General features: G+C 34.7%; 1 protein-coding gene and 1 non-coding gene across 2 annotated transcripts in view; both read right to left on the reverse strand.

Moving 5' to 3' along the window:
* LOC107188699 (calcium/calmodulin-dependent 3',5'-cyclic nucleotide phosphodiesterase 1A-like) overlaps positions 1-25002 on the reverse strand; it is a 34093-nt gene extending 9091 nt beyond the window's left edge. The window contains exons 1-6 of the mRNA XM_015577041.1: positions 24990-25002; positions 24786-24941; positions 22279-22489; positions 19926-20039; positions 10172-10421; positions 1638-1895 (exon numbers count right to left, since the gene is read on the reverse strand). Of these exons, the coding sequence (XP_015432527.1) occupies positions 1638-1895; positions 10172-10421; positions 19926-20039; positions 22279-22489; positions 24786-24941; positions 24990-25002 (1002 nt within the window). The remainder of the gene's footprint in view (positions 1-1637; positions 1896-10171; positions 10422-19925; positions 20040-22278; positions 22490-24785; positions 24942-24989) is intronic.
* On the reverse strand, positions 19306-19377 carry Trnat-cgu. The gene has a single exon. It is a non-coding gene; the product is annotated as a tRNA-Thr (tRNA).
* Positions 25003-25294: the final 292 nt, after the last annotated feature.

A 25294-nucleotide genomic window follows, 5' to 3' on the forward strand; every position in this document is an offset into this window, starting at 1 on the left:
GAGCCGTTTAGTGAGGCAATCTTGGTGGTTGGTGTTGGGAAGGAAAAGATGGTTAGACGAAATGGGTAAAGAAAAAGAAGATTTCGGGAAGAAAAGAGATACAGGCAAGTCCATGGATGCCTTCCATGTCCGAACCCGAATTTTATCATCTCCAAAACGCGACTTACGTGTATCCTAAACTACTTTCGCCTCACCGGTGTTCGTTACCTGTAGGTTGGACTTTTTTACTGATGGTGAACAGTGATGAAATACTGATAGCTTAAAGAACTACACAGAAGCTATAGAAATGATAAAATTGGAGTTTTGTTTGGAAAGTTGTTCTTTATTGCAGAACTAAAGTTGTTTCTTCTGTACTGGAAGAGAATCATGGTTCAAGAGGTGCAGAGAAATGGTAATGATCGTGTATCATCTATATCCATATCATCCAATCTTAGTAATTTGATGCACGGTGTATTACTGGTCCATAAAATTTTACTTTCGCTGCCATTTGCCGAATTGAATGTTTCTTTGGCAACAGTGTCACCTGTTTCTATCGATAATCCTTCTGCCTGCGATTACTGGCACTATCAAATTCAAACTAACGTCAATCAAATGCCAGTATAAGCTTGATGACATCTTTTTCCGTTTAAAGTTACTGACATTCGTATAAATGTATGGAAACGCTGAACTCCAATAAAAAATAAACGTGTTTGGTGCATTATAACGTAACATATGAGGTTTATGTTAAATAATGTTATTTTAAATTGAAATCTGTGGAAAGTCGCATAACTTATGAGATGACCAACTATAATTGGATTGAAGACCATAGTAGGGATAAATACGATTGCGTAAGTATAACCACAGGCGAGATATAAGAATAGACCTAACATTTTATGGAACTTCGTGTCCCACGAAAATTACGCTGATTCGAGCGCACCTCTCCATAAAAGTTTCCGATTTCAGGAACTATGTTCGATACTGTGATAGCGCACAGCACACAGTCACCCATGACTGCATATAACAATACATACATACACTAGTGCGTCGGTATTGCTAGCAAGGAATGTAATACTGATATGGTACGGGGGCTTTTGACGCCCCCGAAGCATGGGACAGAAAATTACATTGCATGTTACATAGGTCTATTCTTATATCTCGTTTGTGGTATAACGTCAGTAATGTCTAAATATTTAATACAAGTAGGTTATATGTAGTGATGGGTAACCGAACATTTCGAGCTACTCGAAGGAGTATATATTTAATAACATAGAATTCGTATCGCGACATAAAAAAGTAACTTATACGTTATTAAATATAGTCCGATTTATGTCGGGTTTGGACTTATTTTCATCAAGAGAATCTCCTACATTTATTCATAACATTTTTAAGAAAGTACACTGAAAGGAGTAAAAATTTTAATTTTTTTTCATGGGTGATTCGTTCCGTGTGTTACATTGTAACCCGAGGGTTGATTGCCGGTGGCCAGATAACATCCTTCGCCTTCGCGTGCCAGAGCCTCGGGTCTCCGCTGAGATCATAAACCTGTCACCCGAGCTCGTACGAGTAGCTCGAATTGCTCGGTTACCCATCACTACTTATATGTACTCGCGGAACGAATAGAAAATAAAATGTATAGAGTTGTTATTAAAAGAACTTACCATGAGACCTGTTTGACACAAGATGTAGTGCATTGTTTGAGCGACGTCCGCGGCATGGAGATTATTGTGATAGGGATTCCGGTGCCTGCAATAACCCTCCTCGATCCTTCCCAAAAAACACTCCAGCACAGCAGGGGGCACTTTGAATTTGTGGATCATCCCGTATCGGTTGAGTAGATCGTAACCGAGATACTTCACCGGAGTTCCCATTGCGGCCTCGCTTAACGAAAACACGTCGAAGGACCAGTCGTCCAGGGTCTTAAGTAAACATGTAAATTTCATCCTCGTGAGAGTTAAATAGATTTTGGTGCTTCCGTTGAATTCGTTGCGAGATTAATTGTCTTTTGCGAATTGGCTGTCAAGTAGAGTTTCATTTGAAATAATCTGATACCGAAGATTTAAAAGATATTACATCAAAAATTTACAATTTATCTCATACTATTTCGCGTAACTTTCATTAGATTCATCATCAACTGCTTAATGATATACAGGATGTTAATAAATACATATATGGAACACTTTCAGGGGTGAATTCTACGTGCAAAACTAAGACGAAAATCAAGAATGACAAAATTGCGTTCAAGGTTTCATTTTCGAGATATTAATTGTTAATAATACCGGGGAAGTATGTGTAAAATATGTCTGTCACGACGAGTTATTCCACTTTAGAGGTGCGTTATTCTTGATTAAATTGAACTGGATCATCGATCGATCCTGTGTATCAGCTAGGAATGTACTGTTCTAGTATAAGTTGGCTGGTCAGACGTATTTCAAGCATATTTTATCCGTATTTGCAAAATTAATAACTCGGAGACGAACCCTCGAAAGCACGTTCGTCACATTTTATTTTCGTCTTAGTTTGCACGTAGAATTCATCCTGTGAAAGTGTTCTTCATTTTTATTAACACTCTCTGTAATTTACCTAGAACACAGTATACAATGGAACGCAGATTATTCAAGCTACTAGGGAGACAAATCTTTCCTGGCAAGCAGGATTTCGAATAATTGCTTCGGGAGAATCAGAGTGGAAAATATATCATAAAGAGATTATGAACGATTAATTTTGGAAGATTGATGCTTGTGGTGTGAAGGAACATATGGTAAGACTATGTAACAATAATCATACTAATATTAGGTGCACTAATAAGAAATCCACCGTTCCTTTTTTTATAAAACTGATAATATAATACAAATTTTTACAAATATTTCTCTAATATTGTTTTCAAAACGATAGTGATTATTAAAGAACGAAGTCAAATGTCATTGTAATGACATGGGGTTTTGATTCCTTTGAAAATAAACCTTGATCTTGATAAAATATAGCGGATTACTTATTAGTACATCCAGTATTATCCAATGTATTCACAACTTTGCAATTTAATGAAATAGTAATACCTACGCATGAGCTTGACATTGCTTTACCCACGTCTATTATTTGCTCAAACAAGAATCGAAGACTAAACAACATCATCGTTGTGAATAATTTATTATTTACTTCTAACTATTACTGAACGTTGTCGTAATTGCATTATCAATTAAAATGTTGTCAAATTTACTTCAATCCTGCTCAGGAGTAGTATTGTAGATTGCATGTTTTCCTGTACTTCGCCTAATACATAGATGCTATCTTTCAAACTAATTCTTTAGAAAATATTCGTGACTCATTCTGTGTTTCCATAAATCGGTAGTTGGGACAATCTGAATTAGGATAATTGACGTTCCGCTATGCGTGACCACTCAAATTTCGAACTTAACCCGCAAGATCTAATCTACAGTATACATGAAATCTTAATTATTCAGAAAACATGTGTTATATATTCCCAACAAGTATCTAAGGTATCAGAAATTTAAAGGACTAGATAAAGTTACAGGGCCTTCGGTAGGTCATCAATGAATCATGAGGATTATAAACCTCAAGATCGTGTCGGATCTCTTGGGACTTCCATAACCCTCAGTATTGTTGGAATAATATCGCTGGTAATGTGAGATTTCTGAGACGCTGAAATTCTTTTACCATTCTGATACCAATGTAACCCTCTAATGATAAAGTTCATCTAGGCTTTTGTGGGTTCCGGTAATTCTCATTTTCAATGTATGTAATACTTATTACTATAATCTATAAGAAGTTTCATAAATGGGGACTTCAAAATTTGTTGGATTTATTGGTAAATTAACAGTACGACTTTCATTTAGTTTTTCGTGGACTATTTACTATGCAAATTCTATTAGGTTGTTGATGAATGAGAGCATGTTCATTGACGTCAGGTTATCAGTATTGGATTTATAGTACCGTCAATAAGTAAGATTTTGTCAATTGGATTACTTAGGCTAACTGTATTAAATTCTTTAAACTTTAGGCGATGATTATTGTATATCACAATTATTTAGTTGTTAGTTTTGAATTCATTGACGAAGAAATCTGACGTTGCCGATACAGTGTTATGAACGTAACATACTACATATGGGGAGATGTACGCAAATCCTAATAATGAAGGCCTAGCTGTTAACATTATCTGTATGTTATAGCTTCAGTTTCTCAAGTGAAAATACGTTCTTTTTCTGTGTTACCTTTTATTATGTCGTGTCTTGTACTCAGCATCTAATGGCGAATTTAATATGAATTGGCAAAGTATTCATAATTTGCACAGTTTCAAACATTTCATAATTTCAAAAGTTATTAATTTAATTGTCAAGTAACACTTTTTCATCTTTTTACGTTCACAACTCCAGTTCTGACTGACAGGTGAGCATAAAAATTCAATCTGATTTCACATTTATTAAGGTTATAGTCTAAATAGTGTTTCCATATATTACGTTAAATTATTTTTATATCAATGTGTCTTTATCAAATAAATTAAGGCATTGGAAATAAGAAATGTTTAGACACATTACAGTACCACATTTACCTGAAACACATGATGTCGCATTGAAACATTGTAACAAACTCATAGATACAAAACTTTCTCAATGAGATACAATATTGTCATAAAAATCGTCGGTAGATTCTGTTTTGAAACATACAACACGTACATAGGTATAAGACACCTTACCCATAATATTAGATGTATGTATAGTATGGTGCGGCATACTCATGATAAACTTGGGATTTGTCACTGCTTGTGAATAAATTAATATCGCGAACCTCGTTGGAAGATGGTGTAATTGTATATCGTAATATTATGGGACTTGAGTAATTTAACACTTGGTAACACACTTTCATAAATGTAACAAAATATGGAGTATGTGTGAAATATGTAGATGTGTTCAATCGTACTGGTAGATGTGTTCTGGAGTTCTGGTCAATAGTTGAATGTGTTTTATCTGGTGTTGTATGCCTAGTCGCTTGTTACTACAGATCGATTTGTGATTGGTGGAAAATGCAGAATTTTTATTGGTCTGTTTTGTTTCTGGGATTCTTGACAGTCAGCAACCAAATACAATAAAGAACGTTTCTTAGGATAGTGAATGTTTTATTCGTGATATGTTTAGGAATCCCTGTTTGTGACGTTTTATTGGCCGTATATTGACGGCCCAAAACGCGACGATCGCTCTGACTATCGCCTACGTATCTACATTGAAATTTTTTAAGAAATAATAAGGGATTTGATTGATCTCCAGTTTGCAATAACAATGTTTGAAAGATTTAAAACATTGTAACGTACATTTTCTAATACGTGTAGCCTTTCTTAATTTTAAGGAGAGTAAAGTTCGATAATAAATGTTTTAATACATTGTACTACGTCTTTTAGAGTTTTGAGCGTTATATATTAATTTAACCCTTTGCACTCCGAGCAATTTTTAATGTGACCTACCAGCAACTCCGAGTCATTTTTACTATGAGCAACCAGCTACTCCAGAACTATTTAATTTTAACACACAATTATACATGCAATGTAACAGTAGAGGCCCTCATGGAAAAGTGAAAAATATTTAAATTTTTAAATGTATAAAAATGCAAAGTTGCTTCTAGATTTCGTCGCTGTCGCCGTAACCCAAAGAAATATGTCGTAGTCAACTGTTTTCCATAATAATTGTAAATGGCTCAGAGACCGTGAGACTGAGAATTTTTATTCAACACTACCTACATTTTACAAACTAATTCGTAACGATAAGAGCAACTGTAAGAATTACTTTCTTCTCTTAACTATTTTATTAGGTTCAAAATAAAATAGAAAACTCGTTGTGCAAGATAAAAGTTTTGTCTTTTATTGTACTTCACAGAGCCCTATAGGTAATAAATGAATAAAATCCGCATTCTATTTATAACAAAACCCCCTTGAGCCCTGACCTAGTTATAAACCCTGTAAAAATGAAATAGCGTCGGCCTATCTGCTTTCGTAAAATCCATATTTCGCATTTTAGGACAAGCCACATATCATCAGTTTATCGTCTACTAAAATTTTTAAATTCGATTGTTTCGAGAACAAAGCATCGTCCGAAAAAATTGTATTCTTGTTTTTCGACTTACTTTCTCTCCTAGAATCATCACCTGTATGTTTGTAGTACCCGACTTGAGACATTCTGTGTACATGTGGTTTAAAAAAGGGTCTAAGCAGGGGTGGAAAAAGTAGCATTTGTGTGAAAGAGCTCCTATACTGGGATGAGAAGCGCTACTACTTTACGACCTACGCACAGTGGGGTATTTGATCCGAAAAGCTGGCCAAAACCCCAAATTTTATTTTTGTTCAAAATGAATGAAATTTGGTTTTTCGAAAACACCAGTATTTAGCAACAAATTGAGGCTTGAAAGTCAACAATTTTTGTATTCGAAGAAAATTCCAACAAACCCTTATTACGAAAGTGATTTATTACAAGTGTATTGTTAACGAAGTGCAATAACAACATATGTAGGACATAGAGGAAGGTATGTAGAGTAATTTGACACCTGTTTCCTTCACTTTTTTGTGTGATTTGATAAAATAACAATTTGAAAACAGTGTTTTTTTTTCGTAAAATCAAGTATAAAATATTGAATTACTTTTTTGCACCCCAAAAGCACCCCTTTACTTTTGATATATTTTTATCCTTGGAAATTGCTCTATATATTTCTTGAAAAATTAGGTGCTAAGAGGTGCTAAAACTACAGTTCTGTTCAAAAGTAGCACCTCACTTGTGCACTAGTGAAAAATGATTGAGATTCAATGTTCTATAACTTTGTTAATATTCGTCATCATTTGTTTAAATGAAAGGCAAGTTAAAGCTTGAACTTTCTACTTTTTGATCCTTCCATTCGATTTTATTTAACTCGGTGCGCAAGAGGTAAAATCTTCCCTTATAAAGAGGACCTTCAAATGGTAACATTTTGTTCATATTTAAGAACGGATGTTCCTCATAGACAACAGTGTTCGGAATTTCGCATGTATTTCAGAAATAATGATTCTTTGCCTTCAAAACAAGCCAAACTGCATCCAAAACAGATGATTTTTAACGAAGTTATGGCCATTTATAGAAACGCCTGCCTTTTTATGGTTTCATGTCTTTCGTGCATGGCACCGTTCAATGGTGTGCGTTTCTGTAAAGGACTATAACTTCGTTGAAAAACATCCATTTTGGATGCAGTTTAACTTGTTATGAAGGCAAAGGATCATACGATTGGCGTATATCGTATGGTTGATCTGATGATGGGGTAGTTGAGGTGTGGATGATAGATCCATGAAGAATAGATATATCATAAGCAAGAAATACTGTCTGATGAAGAATCTTGCAAAGCATTTTCTGACGAAAATTACTTCTATTATATATTGCAAATAAAAATATTCTTAAAATATATATTATTTTATATATTATATACCATAAATCAGAATGTTTATGATCGTAGATACAATCGACCCGCGTACATCCATCGCTGTCAGTTGATTGTTAGTTGTCAGTTAATCTATTGTAAAGTTCGTCTGTCAATTCCTGACGATTGAAGTTTTTAGTATGTTATTAACTTTATTAGCACTTTCCGGCGGTATATATCAAAATTGCAAAAAAACATTGCACTCCGTAGCACTTGACGAACATCAAGGAAAAGCACAGTTTGGCACACTCCTAGTTAAGGGTGAATTTTACCCTCCAGATAACCATTTTACTAAAATTGATTTAAGGGGCCATGCTCAGTCAGAAATTTTCAAAAAATCGATTTTCTTTAAGTACAACATATCCAGAATATTCTGTGCAAGTTTCAAGGTAATCCAATTAAAAATGACAGAGTTACAGGAGTTAACAAATGATCATTTTATATGAGTGTAAACTTGACTTGAAACTTTAACTGCGTTTTTCTCGAAACTACATTTTTCAAATCGGTGATCAATATTTCTCGAAAACTACTCTGTCGATTTACATGAAACCTTTTGCGCCTTATTACAAATCAGAAAAACTTGTCCTTGAACGAAGGATTTTTTTTCGTTCCATACTTTTTTTTTAATTGACCAAAAACGAGTGATTTTAAAAAATTTTAACTTTTACTCTTTATTATTATTTGATAAAGATAATATTTCAGACTCTGATTAATGTATTGATTTGTTTCATCATGTTTAATTATAATTAATTTGCAAATGCATTAACGTGTATATGTATGGAATACATGCAAAAATGTATTATTCATTTATAATGTGTAAATTTATTATAACATCTTTACATCTTTTTTGCAATACCATTCATTTAAAAAATTGAATATGTACACCAAATTAATAAGAAATAACAACTAATAAAGAAAAATATAATAGAGTTAAATACCAAATTAATGCTGCACCAAGCAATAGTGGTGTTGGTAGTGGAGTAAATACTACTGTAAGCGGTTGTAGTACCGCTTCACAGATTGGCATTTACAGGGGGTAGCGGGTATCAGAAAATAACCGATGGTAGGTACTTTGAGCGCTTCTGTTATTGAAGCGATTTCATGATTCGAACCCTAAACTGATTGTGAGTGGCGCTACCGTTTAAAGACCGCTTACATACCGCTTCTCAACGAGCGCTTCGTTCCTTTTTCCATCCCTGGGTCTAAGACGTTAAGGGCTTATAGTACTCGCCGAGTAGAGTAAAAAATGTCTAATCAACGTAGATCATAAAATAAATCTTTTCGATATAAAATCAAATATATTAGTTCAAAGTTGTACAATGATATCCAGCAATATGAAATAAGGAAGGAATATTTGAAAATGTACATTGATCTATGATCCACAGATGTGAGTTTTGTGTTGAAATGAAAAGAAGGCATACGGAATATCTGTAATAAATGTGAAAACAAACATTCATATTTTTCCATGAACATGTTGAATTTAGGACATTAGTTTGTTAGAAATTTCTTGAACACCCTGTATATCACACCCATTTACATTTTTAATTGTTTTCTATTATAAATGTGACTATTCGTAACATAAGTAATATACAGGGTATTTCACCTAACTTGACCACCTTAAATATATCGTTTATTTTGTATGATAGAAAAAATATCAGGGGAGAAAAATATTCTGTTCGAAGGCGCCAATACGGTGATGGGCCGAATTTTTTTCTCAAGGTCGTTTTTTTCGAGATTTCAAGGTCATCGAATTTTTTTTAAATGGGACTACATATTTTCACTACAATACTCTTATAGCATATAAAAAAACAAATCCAACGTGGTGCAATATGTTAACCTTCACGTGACCTTTAGCGAAAAAATCATGAAATGTTTGTCAGTAAGCTCAGTACGCGTTCGGGGACGGTAAATGAAGGAATTTCAATTTCATTGCAACAGTTTTTAGTTAAATCTTTATTTTAGAAGGTGTTCAAAATGTGCACCATGAACCTGGATACATTTTTGGAGGCGGTAAATAAATACTTGCTGTACATTTTTAAGTTGCTCTGCAGTAATTGATCTACATTCATGTAGAACCCTTTGTCGCATGTTTTCTGCTGTTGTGGGAACATCATTGTAAACTTTACTTTTTAGGTGTCCCCACAGAAAGAAATCAAGTGGCTTACCTTAACCCTAAGATTTACTTTGATAATAATGCTTGTAAACATACTTCAGCCGATGAAAGGAGAATACGAATGTCTGTTTACAAGCACAAGGGACAATTACACGGTACACTGTTCCAATGAAATCGAAATTCCTTCATTTACCGTCCCCGAACGCGTACTGAGCTTACTGACAAACATTTCATGATTTTTTCGCTAAAGGTCACGTGAAGGTCAACATATTGCACCACGTTGGATTTGTTTTTCTATATGCTATAAGAGTGTTGTAGTGAAAATATGTAGTCCCATTTAAAAAAAATTCAAAGCAACAACAAAAAGATACCTTTTCTCACCAGTAAACTGAAAAAACTTGTGCATTAATGGTTAATACGTTATTACTGCAAAATAAGAACACATCGAACACGGTGTCATAAGACACATTTTGTTCTACATGCGATCTACTAGACACCCCTAAAAATATTCTAATCTGTATCCAGAATAACCTACAGTTTTCTCAAAACGCTCATCAATCATTACACCTGTCTGGCGAACACCCTTGCGCCAGAAAACACCGAATCATCCTACCGAATAAACCAGCGGATCTCGCCTACCTTGAGTACTTTAACCACTTCCTGCGGGAACTGCATCATCGCGGTGCTGGTGACCCGCCTGTAAATCCGATCGACGAAAATCCCCGCCCTAATAGCATGAGCAACCGAACGGAACTTTGGCTTCTCATCCGCCTTCCGTCTGGTGGTCGCGAGCTGCCTGGTGAAGGTCGACGCGAGCCATTCCCGCACTTCCGGCGGCACTGCGTCCGGTTGCACCTCGGACAGTTCATCGTCTTCGTCGGCCAGCCGCCTAAGAAAAATTGGATCGTTATACGTTCGTGGTTCAGTTAGACACGTGCGTGAAACGTTGGATCACTGGATGATAATCCCTACCTTCGCTACGCATTACAGAGAACAGAGTACGGTTACATTCCGCTAATTGTTTCTCACCCTTTCTGTTTCTTTGCTTTTTTACTTCGTAACGAGCACAACAGAAAAACACACATCATGGATCGCTAGAGACTACGTACTAATTTGTTTTTTTTCTTTTTGGTTTCTTAGTATGAATCAAACGGGTCATGAATGAAGAAGCAAATGGTCTTTTGGTTTGCTCGTCGTTGATTATTGCCTATCGATTTCTTAGTTTTGGGTCATCTCCATCGAAGGTGCTTCGAATGAAAAGTATTTGGAAACTTATTTCGGGAGTTCTGTGTGAAAACTATCGGTGATAAAATAGAATTCATTTTTTTTCTTCATTTTTTAGTGCTTCGTAGTCGAATTGTGGAGAAACAGATTTTTTCTTAATACGAATATCCCGTTTGGTTTTTTTTTAAATCATGATTGTAGAGCTATGCTACAAATTATATATGTTTAAATCACGATTGCAGGGTTTCTACTTGTTATGTTGTTTTTTTTCTACTGCTGTTTTTTTTCTGTGCGTGTAATTTATCGGTGATTTTGTCTGATGTAATAAAATATAATACGTTCTCGAATGTATTGAGGAGGAAAATGAAATAAAGAATCCTATATGTATTTTAGTTTCAATCAGTGACATGTCATCGTAGTTTTGCTAAGTAGTTAATTAAGTTAGTTTAAGTTCGTATGTTAGTATATTAGTTTCGTCTTATAACATATCTGATCTTATGAACATACACTCAATTTTAACGCGGATCAATATATTCTAAATAATATTTTTGAAGTTCCGTGTAAGATTAGAAGTATAGGATCCTTCAGTGTAAAAGAGGATTCTTCAATGATATAGTAAGGAAAAGATAATGGCTTTGAAGCGATGCAAGCAGACACACTATTTCTGCAACTGTAACAATAAATACTATCTCGCATAAGATGTACGCTAGAAATACTTTTGGTAAAGTAGCAGTAAAAATGTAATGTAAACAAAAAGATAAATAGATATCGAAAGGAATGTTTGTACAAATGGACGATCATTAGTTCAAACATCGATTGCATTAGGAATCAAACCTTCATATTAATATTTGATTTCACGGTAGACTAGTTTTCTTCAATGTCAAAAGTGATGAGTATTGTTACAGGTTTTATGAAGTCGAAAAAGATATCTAGGATGTCTAACAATAAGTGCGAATAATGTAGAGTTCACGGGGTTAGTGAGGGAACTTGCCAAGGAAATAGAACGCTGAACACAGAAGAGATGAGTTTTATCTTCAAGTGCATTTGTATCCGTTAGAAGCTAATGAGAATAATAAAATAGAAATTATGGAAAATAATTCTTTATTGCGTTCAACAAATCTGAACGTCAAGTGTTACTTTTAGATTCTAATGAATAAGTATTTCGTTTGCTCTGGAGAAAATTATGTCGTGAGAGCCGATTCACATTTTTATTCAAACTCAATAGAGTCGAACCTCTATTATTTGAATTGCAAGGAAACATCATTTTTACAAGAACTTTTGGAAAATAACACTCCCACTCTCTTGGGGTCGATTATTGCATACTTTAAACCACATAGCAATCAATACATACTAACAAACATATAGTATCGAGAACTGATTTTGATAAAATTATGTCTTCGAAACATGGTTTCTATTAAACATATGTGTTGGTGTTGAAGTTATTTGTACTTGAGCCACTAGCAAGTTTTGGAACCTTATATTATAGGTCCAAGATTCTTAATAAAGACATCTTTTATATTGTATTTCAAATTATTACAACATATCTCATTTTCACAATCAGTATTCTGTATTCATAAGTTAACATTACTTTTACGCGCGAATACGTGTATTTTTAGCATGATATTACCGTATAGTACTATGTTGTTATATTAAGAATAAAATAAAATAAAATTAACAATACATCCTGTCTAAATCATATAGCGTTTCAACAATACAGAATTTAAATAAGTTTCTTTTACAATATTTGTAAATAATGTATTTTGATATGAAATTTATGGATTGTAATTTTTGTAAGGGACATTTTCTATTTAATCTATAAATTTACTGTAAGCTGCAACAGCGAACTGTAATTAATGTTTGGAGAAGATTAAGCGAGCAAAAAAGCATCTTCTCTGTCCAGACATTCAAATAATCGATTATTTTGAAAAATCAATACACGATATCGGTTAGCTTCTTTTCAGACTGGAAGCTCGGCGAAGAGAAATCCGAAGAAAATCTTCCGTGAATCGACATTTCAAAAGTATAGAATGCCAACGCATTGAATGTCAGATAATATGTTATCGACGAGTAAAAAAAAAGTAATCTCTCTGAATCAAGCGTTTCATTTTTTAGAGTGCCGATTCCTATTACATTTACATCCAATTGACGGAAAAGTTTAAACACTGAATAAATACGAGCGTTCTTGTTGGTAAATGGAGACAATGGAACAATCTTTTTTTTTATAACAATCGTTACAATAATTACAAAAAGATTAATTGTTTTAACACGAATATGCCGACACACAGTAGGTGAAATCAATCATTCGGTTAAATATCGAATTATTAATTATATTATTTTTATTATAGAGGGAATTGAACATTAGGGGAAGTATTACTAAAACAGAGGTTACTGAACATATTTATTTCAATATGCAATAATTGCTATCAGCTGGAACATATGTACATGCGTGAATTGCTTAATCAAAAAGAAATAACTGTTTAGAAATATGATTGATAACTAGACTGCGGATTTTTATGCAAAATGACATTCTATAAAGTAATTTATTAAGACAGAAGCAAATGTTGGAACTTCTTTTCTCTCTTAAGTATCTTATTGGGTTCATAATAAACCAAAAAACCTGTTGTATCTGATGTAAGTTTTGTCCTTTAGTGGATTTCGCAGAGCCCTATAGGCTATACATATATGCATAAAACCCGCAGTCTATTGATAACTTTAACATAAACACATGTATTCGTGATTAATGTGTATGTGTATTTACAAGAAGTTTGGAATAGTGTAGAAAATTTGTGTTTAGTAGTGATTAATGTTCCATGCGGAATATGTGATAGGGATTTTAGGATTATTTTACTAAGCAACGCGAGACTGTTACATTACACTATTAAATAATAACACATTACTCTTAACATTCGTCACATAACAGTACAAAGTGTTATATAGTGCCTATAATAACAAATTTACAGTGTGTTATTCGAAGCACAGGTTGATTTAATGTATGTAGATACACATCGTGATGGAAAATATTACTTTCTTTTCATAATGGAGTTACAATCTCCAATACTACTTGCTCTTTCGGTATTCATTTAATATAGAAATATATTATCGTTAAAAAGAACTTTTATTAAAAAATAATCATAATCGAGGTTATTTAACGATTACGTCATAACAAATACTATTTCCATGAAAGAAATAATTCTTTTTCCACATATTTAGTATGCTTATACTACATAGAGCAACTGTATTGCTTTGTATTACTTTATTTTTATTCCAGTGCATTTCCTGTAATAAAGTGTTTAAGGCTGGATAATGTCATACCGTAAATCAACTTTAAAATGTAGAATGTACTTGAAATTGTAGCATACATGTAGGATATAGGAGACATGACATACAGGACTATTTTCAGAAAAATAATTTTTAAGGCCTGTCGAATGCACACGAATATTTCGACAAGTCTAATAATATTCTGAAGCAGTATAGGGTATACTTGTGCGTAACAGGTACAAGACAATTTGATAGGTATCACTTCCTGACAATTCATCTAAACATTTTCCGCACTGTACCTAACAACTACGATATTTAAACACTAAATTCAGTGAAAATTAGGTTTCTAAAATGAGCAATTTTTATAGCACCATTCATTAAAAAACATGAAGTCTCTGAAAGAAGAATTTTTTGATTGCTAGTATCACTTTATTTAAAATATTCACCTGCCTCTTCTACTAATAGATATTCGTTATACATTTTAGAACCAAAAGTCCAGTATGTATTTGCTTTTTTATTTACAATTCACTGATTCTCTTATGCATAATATTTACAAAAAAAAACCAATAAATGAAGTGGCCAATTCAAGTTCAAATACATACTTCCAATGAATTTGTTCATTATGTCGAGGTATAATAATTTTCCTAATTCCGGTGTCAAAAGAAAATCATTTGAATAAATGTTCCAAATAAATCTCAAGGATAATATCACTAACATTGCTCATTGTCGTAATTATTTCATAGCAAATAACAATTTTAGACTTTATTAGTTGACCAAATATTCGTTAAAGAAAACGACTTGAATACTTGAGAGACATTTGTCACGTCATGTGCATCCTAAATTTTGAAACGCCCTATGCTCATCGACCCGTTGCAAAACGTGTCACTGCGGTGAAGATTTTCCCAATACCTATGAACACCGCCGAAAAATTCAATTTTCCTATCGTTAAAAAACAAAGAGAAATAGAACAGTCTCGCGTTGTTGTTCAACGCTACACATCTGTGTCGCGAATCCCAGAAACACGATCATTCCATGGAGAGAAGCAGAGGGGAACGATAAAGGGGAAACAGCGTTTTGGGCCGGCTGGGGGCGATTGTAGGAACGTGACGAGATTTGTGGTGGTGTTATTCAAACATTTGAACGAACCTACGGCGTACACCTTGACGGCAAGTAGCGGCTGACTCCAGACGCTCGGCGCCTCTATAATCCCAAACATCAAGAAAAGAGTGTGTCACATTAACGATAGATCACATCGACAGTGCTGTATCTAAAGCGAGAAATGGCCTGCCTGCGTGTACAAAATGTTCGGCCGACTCGAAAACGAGAGGAGTGACAAGAAACGTTTTCGGGATCTGGTATTTTCTCGTGTTTCTTTCATTTTTTTTTTGTTTGGTCGAGTCACCGTTTCTCACTAGCAGTCTCTTTTACAGTTTCGCGACTCGATGACGTCAGTGGCGTTCAAGCATTCCTTGTATGTAACGCCTTGTTCCGCGGCAACGTGACTTTTTGTTCAGCGCACATCCTATAAGCATGCACTTGGTTGATAGACGGATGCGAGGAAACACAGAGAAATAGGGGGAAGTCGATTTTTAAGAGATGCATACAGCTGGTAAACAGGCAGTCATCCAAGAAGTGAGCAGGTTACACCTAGAAAGATCTAAAAAGAGGCTAGAATAGGGGGGAAGAGATAGGCCAGGCAGGTCAAGATAATCATCATGCTGTGTCTGAATGTGTATGGCGTACGACAGACCCAGATCGTTTGTTTTTATCGTACGATATTTCTTATTCTTTTAGGGTCTGTCGAGTTTTCATAGACTCTCGAGGCATTGCTTTGTATCGTAAATATTTTCATTGAAATCGTTGACAGTCAAGCAACAAAGTGGATTTGTAGATTGATTTGTTATTGAATTTGTGAAATTGATCGTTTCTTTGTATTAGAATGTCAGAGTGCTTTATATGAGGGTAGGTAGTCCTGTTGGTATTCATTTATAAATGTATAAAAATGAATCTTCGTTTATGTTTGTTTTGGCTACGGAATTTGGTAATGATTTTGATCGCTACTGTCACTATGCACAGTTTCGTCCGTAATCGTGGAATCATTAGTAACAATCGTGCACTATAACCATGTGCAAATTGTTAGAACAGAACGAAAGTCTCGGGAGATACTATAGAGTATACTAACGATCGATATACACAGCGTGTTCTACAAGATGTATTAATTCCTGTGCATTTAAGTCTACGGCTACGTTTGGTTAAGGCTAAAGAGCTACAGTATTGACAAGAAGAAAACGTATTATAACTTTGCGACAAATTGTGACTTAAGCTGGTATTATAGTCGAGAGAGCGAAAATGTCAGTTGCAATTATCATTAGATTTTTCATATGTAAATAATACTAAATGCTGGATTATACACAATTATTTGTCACCTTATTCTGGATTAACTCTTCGCAATTATGTTTCTTAAATTAAACAATCAAAGTAATTATTCATGAATTGTTTAATATATCTTTCTTATTCAGTTACATTTGCAATGTATTCGGTAAAATTCAAAATATAAATACTTCTTACAATAAATCATTTAATCAGAATATATTTAAAACTTTTTGACGATCCGATGTAACATAAACGTGAACAAAATTTTTCCTGATGAAACTTCATTCTCACTTATGTAAAATTTATTATTAACAGCAAGTGTGTATAGATTATTTTCCAGTATGTATTAAAACGTTACTTAGTATTTATTATACTTTAGCATGTAGAAAGTGTCTATTAAAATATGACATTTTTTACTTCGTGGCAGTCATTCATTCCTCAGTTTCGTTATTTAATTTATTATCTAAAAATTTTAAACTTACTGTTTTTGTATATTTCCTGTATAAAAAAACATCTCTTTATATTTTCTAACTTTTCAATTTGTAAATTTATTTCCCTGCACAATTTACAATTTCTGAAACACTAGCGTATAAAAGAAATTTCATATAAAGATAATTACTTTAACGTGATGATTTATTTACAACAAAATACTTCATGAACTCTGTCATTTCCAAAGCAGGTAATGTACTTCTCGTTTGTTTTGTCTCATGTATTGTAAATTTAGGAATTTTGCGATTTTCTGTGAGAATTCCCGTACAGAAAACACATACGTTTAACGCACCAATGAATGAACACTTACGAGATTTTATAACTACTAAAGCCAAATTTTAAATGATAATAGTATAAATAAATATTTGGTACAAGAAAATTACATTTCTTGGTACTGATACCTTTTTATGACATATAGACTTTAATTTGAAAAATTGTAAAAATCTAATTAATTAAATTAAAAAGAAGAAATACAGATTTCAGGAGTAAACGAAAATTTCTAACCAGTGGCGTGAAAATAGTTTGAATATGAAACAAGGAATTGAAAAATATCAATATTTAATCATTTGCTTATTTTAATATCTTAATTTAGTCGGTTTTATATGTAATGTTCATTTACTGATACATACACCATGTAATTCTCAAAAAACGCATTCCCGTTTTCTTTATTACAATTGTACAAATAAGAATATATATTTCTATAATTTCTATAACGAACAAAATTTTTTCTTCATATTTTATGCAATCAGCGAAAACGGACATAAGTATACAAGACACGTCAAACAATTCATGAATACGTATCCCCCAACATCCAAAAGAGAATTCATCCGAAAAACATCAGTGAAAAAGCTGCCCAACGTAGCAAGCTACTAAACAGAACATCCATATTCGTCCGAGGGTATCACTTCCGCGTCAGCTTTTCGCTCTCTGCCGCGAACGTATCCATTTTTCACTCTCAATTCCGTCGAATCGTGTCGAAACCCTCGGCTCGATGTTTAGCGAATGGGAGAAAAATAAGGTTCGATTCCCTGATACACAATGATCGAGCAAACGACGCATGACCATGTGTGTGCCTAGGCGGGCGATGATAGAGACGGAAGACGTGTTGAACGGTCGGGGTCGGGTGGGGAACGAAGAGTATTGGAACGGAGAATGTGTCGAGGGGGCTTGGGTATTTCTGGTCTGGGTGGAAGTAACAGTCGCGTTAAGGTCGGAAATGTGAATATTTCGCAACCTTGCCCATACGGGGGTGCGAAGCTTCCGTTTCTGGGTTACCACCGCCTGGCCCTGTGGTCCGTCCGGGTCCAAGACGCTTCCCTGGGATGTAGATGACAGGCTCACACCCCTACCGGACGACCGAGAGCACTCAATCCCGCCTGAATTCACCCTGCGATACTGCTTGTTAGTGCACGTGTCAAGTAGAAAACAGAACAGTAGAACATTACATTTCCATTATCATTAATCACTAACATTATCGCATCAACACACAGATTTCCGTGATCTCGGCTGACTGGGCTGGGGTCTCGCGGTTTGGTGTCTGCGCATCGCTCGGGCTAATTTGAGGTTAAACAGTCCTGTCACGTTTTAACACTGAAAAGTATGGCTTACACCTAGATAGATCGAGCGAACTGGGTTTGGGTGTTTTAATTGAATTCGCGCGAGCCACGCTTCTGGAACATTTCTGAAAAGCAATTTAAATTGTGTAAGAAGACGCGATGCATTTTGATTCGTTTGTCTGTATGATAGCGGTTGCTGTGGTTGACAGTTGTAGTCGATCGCTGCTCCGTTTTCAGGAGTTACGTGAATGAAAATAATTGGTTAATTTATAGATGATTACTTTTAGTATTATCTCGCCGCCGTTATGATAGCATACAGAAGGGAAGATTCTACTGCATGAGAAGGAACATCAGAATTTCAGTTTTTTTTTTCAGATCTGGTGACGGTTGGTGTCGTTAGTTGTACTCGGTAAACAGTATTCCTGATTCATGGTAAATTTTCAACCAACACTGCCACCCTCGTTTTATCAATTTTGACATTAAAAAAAAACTGTGAAAAAAGTTATGAAACGGAAATAGCGGACGTGTAATGTATAATAGATACATTAATCCTACATTCTGTCGTTTCAATAAATTAATTCTGCAACGCAAATAAGTGATATTACTTAATTGTACCATTACTTTATATTTTTTGCAGTATATAAAAATCAATAAATTTATTTTACTGCATAATGACACAATTGATAATCTTTAAAAACGTCGCGCTTCAAGCTGTCCATGTATGTACATGTACTCTATAAGTCATTGGAATGACCATTAAATCTACATTAAATGACAATATAAATAATCCTGAAATTTGTAATTGTTCAATATTAAATATTGTTTGCAAAATAGAAGCATATATTGAAGCAAAAAAAAAGTAAAAATTCACGTTGCCTCCTGTGAGGATTGAACTCACGACCCCTGGTTTACGAGACCAGTGCTCTACCACTGAGCTAAAGAGGCGTTCTTGATGATTGTAAGATTCAAATCAGAGGTCGTGATAAAATTCGAGATAAACTTTACAAAACTCTCTATATACATTAATCTTGCATACTTTGCATAACAATTATATTACAAAAGGTTAATAATTTCCGCGAAATACTAAAAACAAAATCTTACGGTGTCTTTTCGTGCTTCCAAGAGCCGTGAGCCCTATACAAGTTTATTATTAGCATATGGTCATTAATTAAGTAACAATAATAACGGCAACAATATTTAATAATAATAGTAACTGTATTATTCTAATAAATAAATGTGTCACTTATATGTTAAAAGTATTTCAGTTTTAGTCTATCTACGTTCCGAAATAGGTGCTACAAAATATTAAGCAAATATTTTTACAATGTAACGGATAATGGATAGTGAATGCGGTTTATTTTCTAAATAGGATTGTGTATCAGGTAAAAAATTAGTATTCAGCTCTCCGTGCGTGGCTATAATAGAAATATCTGACAGAACGTTATTTAAGACGCTAAACATTCATGTTAATCTGTGTTTTGAACAGAACTTACTTGGTTTCATCTAGGAAAACGGCTTCAAGCACACGTGCCGCATAGTGCAAGTTTCGTTGGAGCAATTCTGCGGATATTTCGCCATGCTGAAGCTGCCTCAGTAAACATCTCAATCTGTAACAAAAAGTATCATTTTATTTTTCGTTTTTGTGCAGTACAATGAAAATTCTTCCTATTAAATTAATATTACCATTATGCTGAAAAATAGTATTATCCTACGCTACAATTTACGGAAAACCACGTTATGTTAGACCAAAACATAATAATTTATTTCAAAATAATTTTTTTTTTCAATGATTATTTTATATAACATAGCTACTAGTTTAGAACTCTTAACTCAGCGTTTCATATTGTACTGTAAAAATAAAAAGAAAAGGGAACGGTATTTGTTTAACTTATTTGGATAAAAGATCTTTTCCTTCGAAGCTGAATAATAATATAATTCTGGAACAAATTACTTCCTTTTCAAGGAAAGCAACAATGTATAATACAATAGTGTATTCCTTGTTCCACCAAAGCAAAATAATAATTTAATGCATTTCTTCGCATATTAAGTTTTGTAATTTCAGAATTACAAACAACTACGTAACTGCGTAATTGAAATTGCTAATGTATTGATTTTTACAATTAAATAATAATGTAGAAGTTTCACAAAAAATTATCATTAATAACTCTCTTATTACAGTGTCTGATAGTGAATTTAAAACTTATCGCAAGTGAATAATACATCTATAATTGAAGTTTGTCTTTTTAAGTCTTTTTATAACTTTATGAACTGCAGTTTTGAAGGCATTGTCTTATGTTTAGTTTATAGTTTACAACAAAACAAACAGTTAAATCATTTTTATAATATTTTTTTCTCAAATAATGTTACTTCATTTTTGCTTTTTGTACATTAATCCTGTTATGAATTCGAATACAATTTGAAATTGTACAACGAAACATGTGAACGTAATTTGGAACGTAATTAATTTTCACAGTACCTACATGTGAAATGCACGTAAATGCATGGAAACACAGTATTCTATAATTATTATTCTCTATATTTATACGAATTAAATTGTAAGGTATTGGGTGTGAACAATTCTCGCTGTCGCAATATTCACTCATTTATTCGAAAAGTATTCTGTGCTCCAATAAATCCCACCGAGTGAAGCATCGCACATTACACTTCGCATAGTACAAAACTACTTGTGTTCTAGATTACGATGTTCTTGCTCCACACGATATATTAATAAATATCATTTATTAATGTTACCGCTTTAAGCGTTGACAAGCATAGTTTACGTAGCACTCTTAGCAGGTTCCCGCATGCATTTTAATAATATACATATATACAGGGTGAGGCACTTAAAACTGGCCACCTGAATAACTTGGCTGCTATTGGTGATAAGAAAAAATGCATCAGGCCAAAATTATTTAGTATCAAGGGGCTGATCATCCGATGTTACTAGTTTTTTGATAGGTGGAGGCGTCAAGGAGATATGAAGGTCATCTCTGTTTTTTTCAATGGAACGGTATGTTTTTTTACTTACATTCTGATCAAGTATTTCAAGACGAATACAATGACCTATTGGAGAGACCTGAGACGCTTTGAGATGCTCGCGATACGCCGTCTGTCGCGTGTTAAACGCGGAAAACAAAAAACGATGGCGATGCAATGCATTGTTTAGAATTGCTTTCACTATACAGCAGTGAAGAGCACAAACGTGAGTAAAAAATGTTTGATACCGAAAAAAATGACAAGAAAACGCGTGCGACACGCAGTGTGTGAAACGCCCGTAAACGCTTATCCAAAATCCTATTTCGGCGGAGAAAACGCCCGTGTAGTCCTGGTCTGGACCATTTAAAAAGTTTTTGCGTATTTCATAAGATGCACTTGTTGCGCAATTTTACGCGTTTCGCCTTTATTTACACCACTTCAGCGTTTGCCTTCTTTTGCGAGTGAATGGTCGATAGTTTTAGTTCCAACAATGAACACTGGTAAAATTGCACATAAAAGACTGTATGCTTTATGAATACAAGGCAGGATTAAATGTTGCATAGACTACTGCAAGCATTAACAAAGGGTACGACCCAAATGTAGTGAAAGTGAAAAAAATTGTCAATATCGGTTTTCGAGGTTAGAAAAAAAAAACGATCGGAAACTCTATGGACGCCAGTCGAATATCGACAGCAAATGTTCAAAGACTGCAATCGATAGCAGACCCATATCAATTTTGCAAAGAATTTACGAAGAAGAGGGAAATTACATTGATTAAGCTTATTTCTTTCGTAATAATGTTCGCACAAAAATACGTAAAGAATTCTGAAATAGCCTGATACATAAAATGGAAAGTGTTTAAAATATTACCTGAGGGCAGCTTTGTCGCAAGCATCAGGGGTGTCAACGGCAGGAAGCGTGTCTGTTGTCAAATCGACATTATCAAGGATCTCATCGAGATCGACGGATTGGCTTGACGAAAGAGTGTCGGGGCTGTGCGGTGGCGGGGATCCTTCGAAACTTCCGCCGATACTCTTATTCTTGCCGGAACTTCGGCGTACTATCGTCAGCGTGCCTTGTTCTGCAACACAAACAACACCGGAACATTAAGCCCGCCCCGTACTTAACGTGGAATCTAGGAAATTTCATGCCTCGATGGTCTCGTTAACGTGAGAAGTGTGGCTTTAAAAGCTCTTCCAGTGGACGAGACAGGAACACCTGCACCGTAAGGTTCTGAATTTTTCGCAACAGAAACAAAATATAAATATAAGTAGTTTTTGAAATGTTGGTTCACGAAAATCATTAGTACCAAGATTATTCATTTAAAGGGGAAGGACTTAACTGTCCGACTTTGGTTTTAACGGGATCTTGTAAAATTATAGTATACAGGTTCCTAATGGTATCACAGACCAGATATAAGAATAGACCTACCATGCAATGTAATTTTCTGTCCCATGCTTCGGGGGCGTCAGAAGCCCCCGTGCCATTTCAATATTCCATTTCTTGCTAGCGAAATTGGGGCAATAATGTACGTATGTATGTATCGCTATATACAGTCACAGGTGTGTGTGTGCTGTGCTTTACCACGGTGTCGAACGTAGTTCGTGAAATCGGAAACATTTATGTAGAGGTGCGCCCTAACCAGCATGATTTCGTGGGACACCAAGTCCCATAAGATGTTAGGTCTATTCTTATAACTCGTCTGTGATGGTATATGGGAAATATTCGGTGTAGACAGTCGATAATTTAGGTTTTGTTAACTCTCCGTGACCTCCGTCATTTTTGTTGCTCCCATCACCCCCTGTACTTTTTATGTCCGTCCAGGCCTATTTTTTATCGTATAGTCTTCCAAAATATCTGAAAAAAAGTCAAGAATACTGACCAGGGTCTTTGCTATGTACATGATTTAGTAGTTTTCAAAGATGAATGTTAAAAGTTGCTTTCTGAAAGCGCGAAAATTCATTTGTGCCATACCTAGAAGACACAGAGGGATCACGGAGGGTTAAGAAACGTATGTTGTTTAATTGTGTTACAGTAACAAAATTGTAAAGTGGAAGAAATATTTCGGTGAACGGGAGAATCGATCCCAGAACCTCCAATTGACCAGTCAAACAACCGTCTCACTTTGCCAACGCAACTTCAATAATTTCGATTTACAGTCCTAGTATACCTTATCGTTAATTTTTTATATCCTTATCGTTAATTTTTTATATCCTTAGATATCGAGCATCTACGCCTATCATAAAAATTCATTGATTTTGTCTTAAAGGCATCGACTTGACGGATCATGGCTCGTTATTACAAGTTATTATTTGCAAAATCCCGCGTCGAAAATGTTGAAGTAGAACTAAAAGTATCCCATTGAAATTTTTATACATAGGATTTAATGGTATTTTAAGTTTCCAAAACAAGAAAACCTATTAAACTTTCTTTGTTCGCTTAAGGGGGGAGACTCCTTCGGGGCCAACTCCGAATCGATCGAAGCGCTGATGTAAACAATCGGACTCTAGCAGAAACACATAATCGATATTTGGGACGGCTTGATAATACGACATCTAACGGCAGTATCTACAAATAAATTTTGTTCCCCGTTACCATCAAGTTGGGTTTGTGTATTTGCTACGCGAAGACAGTGTTGCTTGACAGTATCGATTTTTGACAATTCTGCCCATCAGGAGAACAACGGAATACCTACAACTCGCGGCGAAATTTCGATTCTCGCCGAACGTAGGAAAAGAATGGCCAAAGTTACTGACTAATCCCATAAACGTCTGTACCGGAGAATCCTTGAACTATACCACTGTTTATTCCTGAGTGTGGACGCGTCGAATTGTAAATACAAATTTCTGTCTTCCAGGAGTGATGAATTGGCAAAAATCGAATTTCTATGATAGTGTGATGGTGGTGTGCCGGGTGGTCTGGTCTGCTTTTGACGAGAAAACCATTAAATCGTGAGATATTAGACAAAATGTGACTTGAGCAGCCATCTTGTGTGTTTTCATCGGCGTCTGTCACAATCGCACACTTCCTAAAATTCTAATTCTTTTAACGTATGGTGTTTATTGGTGTTTATACGGATCAGACCACCCTGTAGTGAAGTCTACCCATAAGTTCTATATCCGTGAAAAGTTCATTTGTGCAATTATTGAGACAGAAGTTGGAATTACGAAATCGATTGTCTCTCTCGTGCATCGCGTATACATACATGGTTCCCGTTGTTGTGTGAGCGTACGGATACAGCTCACGGACCACGGAGTCTGTCCCCTTAAGTTCCATTTAGAGAAACTCATAAACCGTGAATTTAATTAAATTTTATTATTCGTCATTTAATCACAATTATTGGTGGCTGTAATGTTTACATTAATTATAATGCTTACTTGGTAGCTGGCCATTTCGACCAGGCGAGGTGGGATTGTGCGATCGAGGAGATGCTGTACCAGTGCAGCTCGTAGTTGCATTAACGTTCGGAGATGCACCGGGTGAGGACACTGTGATATCATCTTTCGTAACCCTGCGATCCGGCGGAGATGCAACTGCAATCAAAACAGGAAATAAATTAGTAACTTAATTCAATAATTTACCATGTTTGTTCATTGGCATGTGAAAAGTATTATTCAAGTGATCTTAAAGATATTTAAATGTATAATACAGTTAATTATTAATTTGTAGTACTAAACACCAATTTGGTTTACACCAAGCAAAAGAATTAAAATACAGCGAACTACCCTCTGTTTGACTTAAATATTTAACTCTTTATGTACGGTACTTTATATTTCACTGAAAAGCATTTAACAATACATAATTGTTAATATTGTATTACTGTTCAAATAAATTGCATTATATTTAACTTAATCGATGAATTGCTTTACGACACTAAAATATGTAC

This window comes from Dufourea novaeangliae, unplaced genomic scaffold (genome assembly GCF_001272555.1).
Source record: "Dufourea novaeangliae isolate 0120121106 unplaced genomic scaffold, ASM127255v1 scaffold108, whole genome shotgun sequence".
Classification (NCBI taxonomy): domain Eukaryota; kingdom Metazoa; phylum Arthropoda; class Insecta; order Hymenoptera; family Halictidae; genus Dufourea; species Dufourea novaeangliae.